The following is a 16,661-nucleotide window of genomic DNA, read 5'->3' on the forward strand; positions in this document are numbered from 1 at the left end:
ACGTGGCCTTTTCACATGCTTTATTACCAGTGACAAAGATCAGAGACTGTGGGACCCCCCCAACACTCCTTCCCCTCCCCCACATCCTCCAGAGAGCAGGGAACCCCAGCTGGAGCTGGGTGGGTGCTGGGGGGCGGGGGGGGCGAGGCGGGGCCTGGGCGCTCAGTAGGTGACCTGGTACACCGTGGCGTGGTGCTGGGAGCCGGTGACCACCAGACGGTTGCTGGAGGACACGGCGCAGCAGTTGATGCCGGAAGTCTCGGGGACCTGGGAGGGTGCGGCCGTCTCATGAGACGCGTTGGGGACACCCCAGGGAACACAGGTCCCCCACGGTCACTCATGTCCCCTCCCGCAGCCACCGTGGTACCTGGAAGACCTTGGCTCCCGTGGGCATGGCGTGGATGGTCACCATGTCGTCCATGCCGACGCTGGCCCACCACTGCCCTGGAACCAAGCATGGGTCATGGCAGCAGCCCCGCCCCCCCTGCCCACACCAGCAAAGGCCCTGGGGCAGCCTGGCAGGGTTGGGCAGGGTCTGGGGCTGCCTTGGGGGGAGGGGAGGGGGAATCCTCGGCGGAACTTCTGCCTGGTCACTTACCATACGGGGAGAATGTCACCCCGAGAATGAGTTCCCCCTTACTCCCCGCCATGTGTGCTGGGGTCTCGGCGGAGGGCTGCAGCCAGTGCTGGCCGTTGGCCAGGCCCAGAATCAGCTGGTCATCCTGGGGGCTCTGGCACAGGCTCATGATCTGGGGGGGGGGGGGAGGGATGTGATCAGACCCTGAGAGGGGGAGAGGGGGACGGGCGCAGGGTCCAGCCCCAAGGCCTGCTGTCTGCCTGGGCACTTCCGGTTGCCATGGTCTGTGGAACACACGCACAGGGTTTGCAGCTCCTGGGTTTAGAGCAGGAGCACCTGAAGCTTCTGTGCCGGTGCTGGGGCTTGAACTCGGGACGCGGGCGCTGTCCCTGAGCCTCGCCACTGAATGCTTGCACTCTACCACTTCAGCCACAGCCCCATTTCCAGCTTTTTGTTGGTTACCTGGAGATAAGAGTCTCACTGAGGGGCTGGGAAGGTGGCTCAGTGGTAGAGCGCTTGCCTTGCATGCCTGAGGCCCTGGGTTCAATTCCTGAGCACCACATAAGCAAAAAGAAAAAAGTTGGAAGTGGTGCTGTGGCTCAAGTGGTAGAGCAGTAGCCTTGAGCTGAAGAGCTGAGGGACAGCGCCCAGGCCCAGAGTTCAAGCCCCATGACCGGACCCCCCCCCCCCCAAAAAAAAAAAAGTTTCATTGAGCCAGGCGCTGGTGGCTCACGCCTGTCGTCATAGCTACTCAGGAGGCTGAGACCTGAGGATCTGGGTTCAAAGCCAGCCCAGGCAGTAAAGTCCCTGTAAGACTCTTATCTCCAATGAACCACCAGAAATCCAGAAGCGGCGCTGTGGTTCAAGTGGTAGAGCACTAGCCTTGAGCTGAAGAGCTGAGGGACAGTGCCAGGCCCAGAGTTCAGGCCCCATGACCAACAAAAACAAAAAGTCTCATGGAATTTCTTGCCCAGGTTGGCTTCAAACTGCGATCCTTAGCTCTCTTCCTCCCAAGTGGCTGGATTTACAGTGGTGAGCCACTAGCACTGGACTCCTTTCCTTTGAGGGTTGTGCTGTAGATGCCAGGAAGTTGTAAAACTGGCTTTCCTCCTCCTCTGCCCAGCTTTGGCAGGACAGGCCGCCATGGCTTGGCTCATGTCCCTGTCCCTTGGGATGACTTGGGAAGACGCGGCCACCCCGAATGACTGCCCACGCGGAACCCAGTCTGTCCCCGCCACGCACCTGAGAGTTGAATGGGAATTTCCTTAACTCCTTAGCCATCCGCAGGTCCCAGCAGCGCAGACACGCGTCCAGGCCCCCCGCCCACACCTTGTGGCTCTTCACCGCCAGGCTTCGCGCTCCGTTGAGGGGGCAGGAGATGTCCCTGGAGGGGCGGCCGCGGGGAGGGGGTGACGACGCCAAGCACGTGCCCCGGACACCACTGCCCGCTGGCCCATGGCCTCGCAAGGGGGTCAGCCACATAATGGAAGCCTAGGAAGGGGACTTCGGAGGCCCGAGCTGCCCCCATGCCCTCGACTCCATCCTCCCTGCGATCCTGAGCCTCAGTCTACCCACACTGCCAAGTGGGCCCACAGAAAGCCCTCACCACCAAGTCATGCTGGCATCTTCCAGAAACATCTATGCGAGCATGTGCCACAAAACAAAACAGCACTCCTTCTGGGAGTTCAAATCCCAGTACCACCAAAAAAAAGGGGGCCTGGGAGCCAGTGGCTCATGCCTGTCATCCTAGCTACTCAGGAGGCTGAGATCTGAGTATTGCAGTTCAAAGCCAGCCCGGGCAGAAAAGTCTGAGACTCTGATCTCCAATAAACCACTAGAAAACCAGAAGTGGTGCTGTGGCTCAAGTGTTAGAGCGCTAGCCTTGAGCTGAAGAGATGAGGGACAGCGCCCAGGCCCAGAGTTCAAGCCCCACGACCAACAGCAACAAAAAAAAGTTGTTTGGGAAGAGAGCAGAGGGCAGGGAAGAGACAGGCAGTGGGGAAGAGACAGGCAGTGGGGAAGAGACAGGCAGTGGGGAAGAGACAGGCAGTGGGGAAGAGACAGGCAGTGGGGAAGAGACAGGCAGTGGGGAAGAGACAGGCAGTGGGGAAGAGACAGGCAGTGGGGAAGAGACAGGCAGTGGGGAAGAGACAGGCAGTGGGGAAGAGACAGGCAGTGGGGAAGAGACAGGCAGTGGGGAAGAGACAGGCAGTGGGGAAGAGACAGGCAGTGGGGAAGAGACAGGCAGTGGGGAAGAGACAGGCAGTGGGGAAGAGACAGGCAGTGGGGAAGAGACAGGCAGTGGGGAAGAGACAGGCAGTGGGGAAGAGACAGGCAGTGGGGAAGAGACAGGCAGTGGGGAAGAGACAGGCAGTGGGGAAGAGACAGGCAGTGGGGAAGAGACAGGCAGTGGGGAAGAGACAGGCAGTGGGGAAGAGACAGGCAGTGGGGAAGAGACAGGCAGTGGGGAAGAGACAGGCAGTGGGGAAGAGACAGGCAGGGAAGAATTTGAGAGCAGGGAGGAGGGGCGGGGAGGAGGGAGGGGGCGGGGCGGGGAGGAGGGAGGGGGCGGGGCGGGGAGGAGGGAGGGGGCGGGGCGGGGAGGAGGGAGGGGGCGGGGCGGGGAGGAGGGAGGGGGCGGGGCGGGGAGGAGGGAGGGGGCGGGGCGGGGAGGAGGGAGGGGGCGGGGGGGCGGGGCGGGGAGGAGGGAGGCGGAGGAGGGGCGGGGGGAGGGACCCTGCCCCGCACCTGATCACGCTGTGAACCCGCAGGTCCCACACCCGGACGATCCCTTCACTGAAGCCGGCCAGGACCAAGTTTTCCTCCACCTTGGCGGCCAGGGACTGGCAGGAGAGGGCGGGGCAGGGCAGCTCGTTCTTCACGTACAGCGAGGACGCCGACAGGTCCCACAGCTTCACGCCGGCCAGGTGGCGGCCGCCCGCCAGCAGCGTGCTGTTGTCGGAGGCCAGCAGGCAGGTGCGCAGGTAGGAGCCGCGGGCCGGGGACACCTGGGTGGGCGGGGCCGCGGGCCGGCTGAGCCCCGCCCCGAGGGCTGGCCACGCCCAACTCCGCCCGCCGCCGGCCACGCCCTCTGCAGCCAGCCCCACCCCTAGTACCAGCCCTGCTCACCACTCCTTATGCCTGGCCCCGCCCTCGAGCCCGTGGCCCCGCCCCCGCGAGGCCGGCCCCGCCCCCGCGAGGCCGGCCCCGCCCCCGAGCCCGTGGCCCCGCCCCCGCGAGGCCGGCCCCACCCTCAAGCCCGTGGCCCCGCCCCCGCGAGGCCGGCCCCGCCCTCGAGCCCGTGGCCCCGCCCCGCGAGGCCGGCCCCGCCCCCGAGCCCGTGGCCCCGCCCCCGCGAGGCCGGCCCCGCCCCCGAGCCCGTGGCCCCGCCCCGCGAGGCCGGCCCCGCCCCTCACCTGGGCCTGGGCCCGCAGGTGGCTCTCCGGGAGCCCGTCCTCCGCCACCTGGCCAGCCAGGCTCCACACCTTGACGCCGCCCTTGCTGCAGGTGAAGGCGTGGCGCGAGAAGCTGCTCACCGCCGCGGACAGCACGGGCTCCCCGTGGTTCAGCACCCGCACCTTCTCCACGCGGTGCGGGACCGCGAACCGCTTGGACCGCCCGGGCTCTGCCGCCGTCCTGTCCCACGTGTCCTCGAAGTCCTCGGGGTCCCAGGTTCTCGGGAGGGGAGAGTTCGGAGATCACCCCCCTGCCTTCCAAACCCCGGGGGCTCTCAAGTCTTGCTCCACCCCCACCTCGACCCCTGCACCCGTCCTGCTTGGAATGCTTCGCCTTGGGAGGGCAAACTCCTACTCGTCCTTCAAGGCCCTAACCATGATGCCCCTTCTTCCAGGAAGTCAAACCAACACCTCTGGTCCCACTTCCTTCCCCTTATGGACTACAGGAGAGTCAGCTACCCCTCCTCCCCGAAATCACCTTCTCTCGGGGCGGCAAGCTGCAGGATACTTACAGGGGCTTCAGAAATGGACCCGTGGCATCAGGCAGCTCCTGTGGGGTGAAAAGCGCTCAGAGGCCGGGGCCATGCTCTCCTCCCAGCCCAGTCCTCGCGGTGAGTGCTCACCTGGGACTCGGGGGGCTGGGTGCTGTCTTTTGGGGGACACAGGATAGACTTGGTCACCATGGAAACCGGCTGGTGACTATGGAACTGGCCAGTTTGGAAGCGGACTCTTTTCCCCAGGGTCATCGTCTCCTCCTCCTCTTCCTCCTCCTCCTCTTCCTCTTCTGCTTCCGCTTCCTTTTCCCATTCACCCAGGTCACTGCGTTCCAGCACCTCGTTCCCCTGTGCCCAGGGCCAGGGAGCAGTCAAGGGGACCCCTAGGTCCCCCCTGAGCCTGGGGACGGGGTTAACCCCATGCAGCCCGCCCAGGGCTCCAGCCTGGGATCCCCCCGGGTCAATGGGGGGGGGCAAGCTGCAGGTGCTGAGCACCCCGGTCCTCCAGTGGGGCGCCCCTCCCCAGGGACCAGGCAGGAAGAGGCCCCTCAGCCCACACCGGGTGACCACAGCCCCCCCAGGCCGGCCGCCACTCACCCCAACCTGTGCGGTCACTGTGGCCACGGCCAAGGCGAGCATGGAGAAAAAAAGCAGGGGTTTGTGAGCTGCCCCCCCTGCACCCCAACACTGCCTAAGCGCCCTCCCCCGTCCCGCCCCCTCTCCCCATGAGTTACCTTCCGAGTGAGAGGCCTGGAGGAAGAGACGCCACAGCTCCTGCGTGAGCGCGTCCTGCCAGAACCGGGGTTTGGCGTCGCGGGGCAGGGGCCGCTCATCCCCCCGCAGGGCCTGGGGCAGCCGGTCCGAAGACTTGGGGTCCGCCGTGTCTGGGGGATCCTGTGGGCTCCTGGCTGGGGCACACTGGGGGAGTTTGGGGCTGGCTAGCTCTTTTGCAACCCAGCCCAGGTCCAGCTGGAAGTACAGGAGGGATGTGTGAGGTCCATGTGGGGGACCCCTTCCCTGAGCGACCCCCCACAGCCAGCAGGACCCCGAGACTCACCTCTGTGGTCTGCTTCTTCAGGAGTTTATTACACTTCTCCATCTGCTGCAAGAAACTGTTTACCTGGGGGGGGGGGAGCCTGGGATGAGTGACGGCCTGGACAATGAAGCCGACCCCCCCCAGCAGCTGGGTGTTGGGGTTCACACCTATCATCCCAACTAAACTGGAGGCCAACGATCTGGCGGGGGGCCGGGGGGGGGGGACAGGAAACAAGACCAGTCCTGGGGCTTGAACTCAGGACCTGGGCACTGTCTTTTTTTTTTGCTCAAGGATGGCGCTGTACCATTAGAGTCACGGCCCCACTTCCGGCCTTCTGGTGGTTAATTGGAGCTTTTAAGAGTCTCGTGGAGCCGGGCGCCGGTGGCTCACACCTGTCACCCTAGCTACTCGGGAGGCTGAGATCTGAGATCACCGCTCAAAGCCATCCTGGGCAGGAAAGATCGTGAGACTCTTCTCTCCAAGGAACCACCAGAAAACCAGAAGTGGCGCTGTGGCTCAAGTGGTAGAGCGCTCGCCTTGAGCTGAAGAGCTGATGGACAGCGCCCAGGCCCAGAGTTCAAGCCCCAGGACTGACAACAAAACACACAAGCCAGGCACCTCTTGTGGGGAGCCAGGGGTCTCACGGGAGGGCCCCCAGCCAGGCCCCTCCTTCCTCTGCCGACAGCCCGGCATGGCCCCCACCTGCCCCAAGGTCACAGCCCCAGGGTCCCCCAGTCCTGAGGGATGGACTCCGGCCCCTCCTGGATCCCCATGCTTTGTGTTCCCAAGAGGAGGAATCTCAGCCCCCTGTACCCCTACTTTCCCTCCCCACCTCCTGCCCCCCACTCACCTGATTGTGATGTTCTTGGATATTGTGCTGGACTTCCTTGAGCTGAAACCAAGACATGGCTCATGCTGTGTGACCCTGAAAAAGCTGCTTTCCCTCTCTGGTCCTCTCAAATAGGATACGTCCACCACACTCACACTCATGCCAATTTAGGTCACCTCTGTTCTCTCTTCCTCCTCCTCCTCCTCCTCCTCCTCCTCCTCCTCCTCCCAGATCTCCCAACACAGTGGCCTCCAGATATTGGCTCCATTCAGGGACACTGGGTTCTACCTCAGACATTTGCACAGGCTCTACCACCCGTCAATCTCTGCAGGACCTTAACCATTCCTCAGGAGCACCTCCCTGGGAAAGTCACTTCCTGTGGGATCGCATGCCAGGGACCCCGGCTGCTGGCAGGTCCTTGTCCCTTGCCTGTGCCCCGGACCTCTCAGGTGGCCACAAACATGGCCACTCACTGACCTTAAATCAAGTTAAAAACAATTCATGCCAGGCACCGGCAGCTCACGCCTGTCATCCTAGCTACTCTGGAGGCTGAGATCTGAGGATCTTGGTTCAAAGCCAGCCCGGGCAGGAAAGATGGTGAGACTCTTATCTCCAATGAACCACCAGAAAACCGGAAGTGGTGCTGTGGCTCAAATGGTAGAGCGCTCGCCTTGAGCAAAAGGAGCTCGGGGATAGAACCGAGGTCCCCGAGTTCAAGCCCCAGGACTGAACAATAAAACCCCCACCAGCAGAAGGACCAGCGGCCGAAGGGCGGCGGCCAGCACTGCCCCAGGGCGCTGCTCACCAGGAGGTTGAGAATCCCCAGCTGCTTCATGAGGTGCTCCGGGAGGAGCTCTAGAAGATGCTCCGGGAACCTGAGGGAAGAAAGGCTTGGAGACCCGGAAGCCCAGCCCTGGGCCGCTCCACCGGGAGACCGCGAGTCCTTTGTTTTTTGTGCAGGCCTCCTTCTGCAGCCCAGCCTGGCCCCAACTCCAGAGCCACAGCACCGGTGGCTCACGCCTGTAATCCCAGCTACTCAGGAGGCTGAGATCTGAGGGTGGCAACTGGAAGCCAACCTGGGGAAAAACCACCCCCACAAAGCCAGAGGCGGAGCTGTGGCTCAAGTGGTAGAGCGCCAGCCTTGCTCAGGGACACACAGGCGGGCACTGCCACGCTACCTAAGGTTCTGTAAGTGGGGGTGACCTCTGGACCTGGGGTCACGTGAGGCCCATGTCCTTCCCCCCAGCCACACCCCGGCCACATGCCGTGCTCCCCTCAAATGAGACGCATGCATCAGATACGCGTGGAAGGGGAAAGCAACCTTTCCATCGGTGTTAATCAAGCTGCGGGTGACTGCTTACTTGGCCTTGGGGACTGGGCTTGGTTGTTTTTTGGGGGGAAGGGGTTCAGAGTCCCAGGGGAGTTGATGGAGCCAATTCCTGCCCTCTGGGCAGGGCGGGCAGGCCCAGAACCGCCTTCACCTGTGGGCATCCTTACCCGTGGAAGCAGGACTTGAGCTGGACCTGGATGAGGGGGAAGGGAGGAGGCTGAAACCAGGGGGGAGGGGGAGGGGGGAGCAGCACCCCCCAACCCCCCACGGTACCCTAAATGTGGTCACTTTTTTTTGTTTTTTTTTTCTTTTTTTTTGCCATTCCTGGGACCTGAACTCTGGGCCTGGGCGCTGTCCCTCAGCTCTTCAGCTCAAGGCTAGCGCTCTACCACTTGAGCCACAGCGCCACTTCCGGCTTTTTTTTGTTTATGTGGTGCCGAGGAATCGAACCCAGGGCTTCGTGCATGCTAGGCAAGCACTCTACCACGAGCCACATTCCCAGCCCCTCATTCTTCTACTTGTTCTATTTTACCTCTTGTTATTGTTGCTTGTCTTACACGGCTTGTTTATAAATTAAATTTATAAATTAAACCTTGTTTTTCTTTGTGATTTTGTGTGTGCTGGTTCTAGAACTTGAATGCAAGGCCTGGGTGCTGGGTCTCTACCAGCTGAGCCACAGCTCCACCTCTGGCTTTTGGGGTTACTGGAGATACAAGTCTCCTGGACTTTCCTGCCTGGACTGGCTTTGGGTTATGATCCTCTGATCTTGGCCTCCTCAGTAGCTGGGCTCATAGGCTTGAGCCACAGAGCCCATCCATCCGCCTTTCATTTTTCTTTTTTTTTGGGGGGGTTCCTGGGGTGGGAACTCAGGGCCTCACACAGGTTAGGTACACGCTCTACCACTGTGCTACATGCCCAAGTCCTGCAAATTAAACTTTCTCAGTATGTTCATAAGTAGGAGTTCGGTCATATTTATGCAGGGGCCTTGGAAGGGATTTCTGGATCAGGGAGCAGGATTGTTCTATTTTGCAGATTGTCAGAAAAAAAAATAAAACCTCAGATATTTACCATCTGGTCCTTCCAGCCCTGGCGGTGGGGGTGGGGGTGTCGGGAAGTTAAAATATTAACTGAATAGCCAGGTGCTGGCGGCTCACGCCTGTATCCCGGCTCCTCAGGAGGCTGAGATCTGAGGATCATGGTTTGAAGCCAGTTAGGGCAGAAAAGTCCCCGTGAGTCTCTCATCTCCAATGAGCCACCAAAAGAAGCCGGAAGTGGCGTGGTGGCTCAAAATGGTTGTAGGGCTACTCTTGAGCAAAAAAGAGTTCAGCGACAGTGCCTGGGCCCAGAGTTCAGGTCCCACAATTGACCAAAAACAAATAACTGACTCAGGACGTTTAAGAGGAGTCACCTGCCCCACTGCCGGCCAGCTCAACTTTCAGAAAGCAGCTGGGGCTGGGGGCTGGGGGCCCGGCCTGCCTCACCAGCGATGGGTCATTGCTTCCAGCTGCCCACGCCTGGTCCCCTGTTCCCAAGACAGGGGGACTGGCACCTGGGCGCTCTCCCACCTGCCCTTCTCACCGGAGTCTCCATGATGGCGGAACTCTTGGGGAGCTGGTCCTCAGAGGTCATCTGAAAGCAAACGCACGCAGGACTCTGGTCAGAGATGCACAACACGGAGACCGCAGGTCCAGAAGTGACCCACAAACCGCAGCCCCGTCCCCCAACCCCACCCTGGAGCCGGGCTGCCAGCACCTGGGGGTATTTGGGGGCCTGCATCACATGTTGGTGCTGGTGAGGTGGCAAGGGATGTCCCAAGCCTTGCACCCCCAGGTCTCCCCCCTCTGCCATGGGACACCCACATACTCCCTGGGGGAACAGTCAGGGATGGTGAGGCCGGAGAGCCCCCCAAAAGGGAAATCTTAAGATTTGAGACAACTTCCTGAGGGCAAAAAAGCCAAGGGTTGTGTAGGATGAGTAAGAGTTTGCCAGGTAGAATTTATGAGAAAAGAGACAGACAGACAGACGGACCCTGGCCCACCCATCCACTCCCGTCCCTCCCCCGGGGCTGCCCCCCCAGCCCCCCCAGGCCCGGACCCCCCCAGCGCCCCTCCAGGAAGCAGGCCTGCCAGCCACGCACCGCCCTCCACCCCCGGGCGGGGCCGGAGAGCCGCGCAGAGCGGAAGCCGCCGGGTCAACCAAGTTCAGGGCAGGAGGCGGTGCCTCCGCCCCCACGCGGGGGGCCATTTGACCCGTCTGGCCCCGCCCCGCCCCGCCCCTCCCGCGTCCCGGCCCCGCCCACCACCACCACCACCACCTGGGCCCCGCGGTCCATCACTGACGGAGCCGCAGCTGCACGTGGGCCCGGGCTCGCTCCGGAGCGGCCGCTGGCAGCGCCAGCCAATCACGAGGCGGGCGTCCCACGTGCATCACGTTTCCGCGTCGCTGATTGGCCGGCTCTGCCGGGACTGTCCGTCAACGAGTCCCGAGCGCTTCCTTAACCCTTTGGATCCCGCTGAGGGAAGGAAGGTGGGACGCCGAGCTGCGGGCCGCGGGGAGGTCGCGCCGGAGTGGAGGCCGGGGCCGGGCCGCGTTAGGAGCGCGGCGGCCTTGCTGGGTGGGAAGCCTGTGTGTCGCCTGCCTGGCTCCTCCGCCCCAGGCCTCAGCCAGTGCACCCTGCAGTTTGGGGAAGTTGGTTTTCACTTTTCTTTTCTTTTGTTGGTCCTGGGGCCTGAACTCTGGGCCTGGGCGCTGTTGTCTGGTGGATAACTGGAGAGAAGAGTCTCACAGGCCGGGCGTCCTAGCTACTCAGGAGGCTGAGATCTGAGGATCGCGGTTCAAAGCCAGCCCGGGCAGGAGAGACCGTGAGACTCCTATCTCCAATAAACCACCAGAAAGCCGGAAGTGGCGCTGTGGCTCAAGTGGTAGAGCGCTCGCCTTGAGCTGAGGAGCTGAGGGACAGCGCCCAGACCCAGAGTTCAGGCCCCACGACCGACAAAAAAAGAGTCTCACAGAATTTCCAGCCCAGGCTCGTTTTGAACCGTGATCCTCAGCCCTCAGCCTCCTGAGTAGCTGGGATGTCAGGCGTGAGCCACCAGTGCCCAGCTCAAAAGCCCTGGTTTTATTCCCAGCAAATAAAACCCCAAACACCCCTAAACTCAAGATAGAAACCCCAACTAGGACCTGAGATGAGAAGTTACCCCGCTGTGCAGGTGTCCAGTGGCCTAGAAACATGAAGGAGTAAGATGCGGACAGGCCAGGGGCCCTGGGACACACTGGTGGGCCTGGGGGACACTGTCCCCCATTCCGAGGCTCCTCCTGTCCCCCCAGGGAATGTCTCCAATAACCTAGCATTAGGCCAGGCTGTCCTTGTGCCCCCTGGTGGACACATGCTGCCATTGCACTCCCGATGGCTGTGGTGATTTGTGTGGATCTGGGTGGCCTAGTGTTTCCCAGGGCTCTGGGGACAAGACCGGGGTTTGAACTCATGCCTCTCTGTGGAACTGCCCCCCCCTTCTCCAGGGAGGTTCCAGGAAGCGCCTCTCCTGCCTCTCTCAGGTCTAGTGGAGGTGAAGTCTTGGATGTCTTGCTTTGGGCAAGCATCAGCTCTCTCTGTCTCCATCTCTGTTTCTAGGTGGCTGTGTGTCTTTCTTTTTTTTTTTTTTTGGTCAGTTGTGGGTCTTGAACTCTGGGCCTGGGAAGGGGAGGCAGACTCCTCCCTCCTTTTGGCTAAGTCTCCACCCAGTACCTGGGTCACCTAGGCAACTGGCATACCTGGTGGTCACATCTTGGGCCACCCAGTCAAGCTTCCCGGAGGACCAGGGGAGGGTCCCAGACCTGAGGTCACATCCACATCCAGTGTGACACACCTTCCCTCTGGCTTCCCTCTGGCTTTCTTTTTTCTTTTTCTGCACTGGGGCTTGAATTCAGGATTTTGCACTTACCTTTGTGTGTTTTTTAAATTTTTTTATTTTGGCCCAATGAATGGCTGGGACTGTACCACTTGAGTCCAGGCTCCAGTCCCAACATTTTAGTGGTTACTTGGAGATAAGAGAATCTCACGGAGTTTAGTTTCAAGCATTGATCCTCAGATCCCTGTCTCCTGGGCCGCCAGCACCAGCCTGGCCTATTTATTTATTTATTTATTTATTTATTGAGCCCTGTGTTGCCTAAGATGGCCTGGAAATTTGTAGATTCCTGCCTCCATTTCTCAAGTGCTGGGATTACAGGAATGCATTACTGTGCCTGGCTCCTCATGACCCTTTTACTAATCACCTTCCCATTTATCCAATCATTTGAGGCTCCATCTCAAATGCCATCAATGGAAGAGTTTTGGGAATGACTTTTCCACTTTGAAACCACAGCGCCTAGTCAGGACCACACAGCTGCTAAATGGTTAAGCAAGGGTTTGAGCCCAGGCCCTCTAGCTTCCAGACTTGCGCTGCTTTTTCTTTTTCTTTTTTTTTTTTGTCAGTCATGGGGCTTGATCTCTGGGCCTGGGTGCTGTCCCTGAGTTCTTCAGCTCAAGGCAAGTGCTCTACCACTTGAGCCACAGCACCACTACTGGTTTTCTGAAGGTTAATAGGAGATAAGAGTTTCATGGACTTTCCTGCACAGGCTGGCTTTGAACCACGATCCTCAGCTCTCAGTTTCTGAGTAGCTAGGATTACAGGCGTGAGCCACCAGCACCCAGCTAGTCATTACATTTTTTTATTATTATTATAAAGCTGATGTACAGGCTGGGAATGTGGCTTAGTGGTAGAGTGCTTGCCTAATATGCACAAAAGCCTGGGTTCGATTCCTCAGCACCACATAAACTGAAAAAGCCAGAAGTGGCGCTGTGGCTCAAGTGGTAGAGTGCTAGCCTTGAGCAAAACTCAGTGCCCCAAGACTGGCCAAAAAAAAAAAAAAAAAGTGATGTACAGAGTAGTTACAGTTACATAAGTTAGGTAGAATATATTTCGTTTTCTTTTCTTTTTGCCAGTTCTGGGGCTTGAACTCAGGATCTAGGCACTATCCCTGACCTTCTTTTACTCAAGGCTAGCACTCTACCACTTGAGCCATAGCTCTACTTTTGGCCTTTTGGTATTTTTAATTAGAGATAAGAGTCTCATGGACTTTCTTGTCCAGGTTGGCTTTGAACCCTAATGTTCAGATCTTAGCCCTGTGAACAGTTAGGTGTACAGTCATGAGCCATCAGTGCCTTAACACAGATTATACACACACACACACACACACACACACATTTTACAGGGTTTTGTTTTTTTTTGCAGTCCTGACATTTAAATTCAGGGCCTTTTGCATTTATTAAGCAGGTGTTCTACCACTTGAACCAGGCCTCAAGTCTGGTTAATTAGAGATAGAGTCTTACAGTTTTGTTTTTTGTTTTATTTATTTATGTATATATGTATGTATGTATTTATTTATTTATGTATTTATTTATTTTGGTCATGGGGCTTGAACTCTGGGCTTCGGTGCTGTCCCTCAGCTCTTCAGCTCTAGGCTAGCACTCTACCACTTGAGCCACAGTACCACTTCCAGCTTTTTTCTTTTGGCTTATGTGGTGCTGAGGAATCCAACCCAGGGCCTCAGGCATGCAAGGAAAGCGCTCTACCACTGAGCTACCTTCCCAGCCCCCCACTTCCATTTTCTGAGCATTCTTTTTTTTTGGGGGGGGGTCTGGTCGTGGGGCCTGAACTCTGGGCCCAGGCACTGTCCCTCAGCTCTTCAGCTCAAGGCTAGCGCTCTACCACTTAAGCCACAGCACCACTTCTGGCTTTCTTCTTTTTGCTTATGTGGTGCTGAGGAATTGAACCCAGGGCCTCCAGCATGCAAGGCAAGCACTCTACCACTGAGCCACCTTCCTAGCCCTCTGAGCAGTTTCTTGGAGATAAGAGTCTCACAGCCTTTCTTGCACAGGCTGGCTTTGAACCCTGATCCTCAGATCTCAGCCTCCTGACTAGCTAGGATTACAGGTTTAAGTCACTAATGCCTGACTTCATTATTTTTCTAATAAAGTCTTAGTTGTATGCTCCACCTGGCCTGGACTTCAATCCTCTTATTTATACTTTCTACATAGCTGGAATGACAGGTCTGCACTGCTGTAGTCCAACTATCTATTGCGATAGCATTTTATGTGTCTGCCTCAAACCTTGATCCTCTCAATCTCTGGTTTTTGATTATTACAGTACAGACATAAGTAATTGACACACAGCTATTTATTTGTGTGCATGCACATACACACACACACACACACACACATTGAGCCACATCAAGGCCCAACTCACACATCTAAACCATGGGGTTGTCTTTGTCCCGCAGTGAGTCCAGGGATGGAAAGGCAGTGGAGTACGTTCATTTTTGGGGAAAATGTCTAATTTCTACCTTGTATGCTTTACTCAGAGCTGAACTCATGGTCTCTGGTGCCATCTATGGGTACAACCTTTCATTGCAGATTTAAAATATTCCCTACCAGTCTTAAAATACTCTAATGTGTGGGCCAGGCAACAGTAGCTCATGCCTGTCATCTTAGCTACTCAGGAGGCTGAGATATAAGGATCACCGTTCAAAGCCAGCCGGGACAGGAAAGTCCATGAGACTTTTATCTTCAATAAGCGACTAGAAGCTGGAAGTGGTGCTGTGGTTCAAGGGGTAGAGTGCTGGCCTTGAGCTAAAGAGCTGAGGGACAGCGCCCAGGCCCAGAGTTCAAGCCCCAGGACCGACAAAAACAAAACAAAACCAAAAACCCTAATGTGTTACCAGGCTCTTCTCTTTCCCTCCTCTCCCCCTGTCCCTTTCTCTCTTTTTTGTTAGGCAGGCGCTGTTCCATAACACCTTAGGTTAAGTGCCCATCACTGAATCACTCCCCCAATGATTTTGCTCCTCCAATATTGTGTCTAGGAAGGTTTGGGATCATGATTCAGTTACCTCTGCCCCCTCAGCGTCTGGGATTATAGGCCTGAGCCACCACACCCGTTTGGTCTTTTACATGGGCCTTCAAAGAGCAAATGTGAAATGTTCTCACGGTTGATCGATGTGTGTGTGTGTGTGTGTGTGTGTGTGATTGCTGTATTGTGTCCAACTTACGAAACTTTCGCTTAGCCCAAAGGGTGACAACAACTCCGATTTCGTCTTCGGTGGTTTGCCCCCAGGGTGACGGTGGTCGGCTCTGGGTGATGGCGATGGTGCACACTCTGAGCCCGCGGCCCTGTCCTGGCGGGGGAGCCCGGGCCGGCGCTGCGCCCAGCCGGCGAGCACGGAGCTGGGAGCTGGGGGTCCCCCCGGTGAGCACGGGGAGCCTCGGGCCGGGCCGCCGGGGCTGCTCCGTGAGCGCCCACGCCCGCGACCGCGCGGGGAGACCCGGGCGAGGGGAGCGGCGTCGCCACCTCGCGGCCGCGACGGGGCATCGCAGCGGCGCGGGGACGGCGGCGTGACGTCACCTCGGTCATGACCACGACGTAAGCTGAGTTCCCATCACCAGGAAAAAGAACTGCCCCCACAGACACCAGCGAGGACCGCCGGAAACGGGGATTTGTGGCTCTCGTCCCCACCCATTCGGCTTCAGAGCAACCGCGGGACAGACCCCGCCCCAGCCGCTCCACCAGGCCCAGTTAGGGCCTTGAGCACGCCCACATCCGGTCCCGCCCACAGGACCCTTCTTGCCTTAGACCCGCCCCAGAGGGGGCGGATCCAGTGATAGGGCCGAATCGCGTCTCGGAAAAGGCCCGGCGTAACGAGGCTCTGGTCACCGATTGGGTAAAGCAATATGTCCCGCCCAACCGGGAGTGTGCACCAATCCCACGCGCGGGTTTCCTCCTCTCTTCCGTTTCCAGGAGACCCGGAGGCGGAAGCGGGCTGTCGCTCCGTCGCCGGACGGGGCCCGCCGCGGTGCTCAGGCTGCTGTCCGTCCTTCCGGTCGGCTGTTTTTCTTCACGGCAGCGCCCGCCGGTCGCGGCGGACGGGGAGCTTGGCTCGGGCGGCCGGCGCCTCGGGACGTAGGCTCAAAGGGCACTTTCCAGCGCGCTCCTCCCTGGATCCGCGGGTGAGCCGCGCCGTGGCTTTTCCTGGCGGGCGAGAGGGCCGGACTTGGGTGGGGGACGCCGGGCAGGGCGGCCCCGTGGACTGGGGACCCGAGCGGGCCTGACAGGATTGGGGGGCTGCTTTGGAACCCCCAAACGATCTTGATAGGGCTTGGGCGGAGGAGGAGGGTTGAGTGAGTTTGCAGAGCTGCCTGCTTGCTGGGAGCCACGTGCACGGGGTCGCGGCCGGCCGGGCGTGGGAGGGGGTCCCGGGCGGAGGAGGCGCGTGTATGTTTCTGCCAGCCCTGGGGCCAGAACCCAGGGCCTGGGCGCTGTCCCTGAGGGGTTTTGCTCAAGACCGGCGCTCTTCCACTTGAGCCACAGCGCCGCGTCCAGACTTATACCACATAGTGGGAGATAGGAGCCTAATGAAATTTCCTGCCTAGGCTGGCTTCGAACCGTGATCCTCAGATCTCAGCCTCCTGAGTAGCTAAGATTACAGGCGTGAGCCACTTGAGCCCGGCACACCTGTGTTCTTAGCTACTCAGGAGGCTGAGATGTGAGGGTCGCGGTTCAAAGCCAGCCCGGGCAGGAAAGTCGGTGAGACTCTTATCTCCCGATTAACCAGCTGAAAACCAGAAGTGGCGCTGTGGCTCAAAGTGGTAGAGTGCCAGCCTTGAGCAAAAGAATTCAGAGACAGCGCCCAGGCCCTGAGTTCAAGCCCCACAAGCGACCAAAACCAAACAAAAAGAACCTGCACTCTGAGTCTTCAACTCTCATCTCCTTCATGGGGAGCAAGAGATATTTCTCTTTCTGCTTCTATTTCCACAGTGTTATATTGAAATAAATCCTTGCTAAAACTTTGACCTGTGAGACCTTTCCTTTTTTGGCCAGCCCTGGGGCTTGAACTCCAGGACTTGGGCAC

General features: G+C 58.9%; 1 protein-coding gene across 1 annotated transcript; it reads right to left on the bottom strand.

Moving 5' to 3' along the window:
• Positions 1 to 3: 3 nt before the first annotated feature.
• Tle6 (TLE family member 6, subcortical maternal complex member) lies at positions 4 to 14,885 on the bottom strand. The gene is made up of 16 exons (XM_070002505.1): positions 14,805 to 14,885; positions 9,300 to 9,350; positions 7,889 to 7,914; positions 7,197 to 7,266; positions 6,413 to 6,454; positions 5,584 to 5,646; positions 5,261 to 5,495; positions 5,124 to 5,140; positions 4,656 to 4,874; positions 4,545 to 4,582; positions 3,994 to 4,252; positions 3,326 to 3,585; positions 1,820 to 1,961; positions 599 to 749; positions 368 to 444; positions 4 to 267 (listed from the first exon to the last, which is right to left on the bottom strand). The coding sequence occupies exons 2-16, from the start codon at positions 9,348 to 9,350 to the stop codon at positions 163 to 165; spliced, it is 1,755 nt and encodes a 584-aa protein (XP_069858606.1). The 5' UTR covers positions 14,805 to 14,885; the 3' UTR covers positions 4 to 162.
• Positions 14,886 to 16,661: the final 1,776 nt, after the last annotated feature.

The sequence above is a fragment of the Dipodomys merriami genome, unplaced genomic scaffold (assembly GCF_024711535.1).
Source record: "Dipodomys merriami isolate MVZ:Mamm:240054 unplaced genomic scaffold, mDipMer1.0.p SCAF_6, whole genome shotgun sequence".
Lineage (NCBI taxonomy): Eukaryota > Metazoa > Chordata > Mammalia > Rodentia > Heteromyidae > Dipodomys > Dipodomys merriami.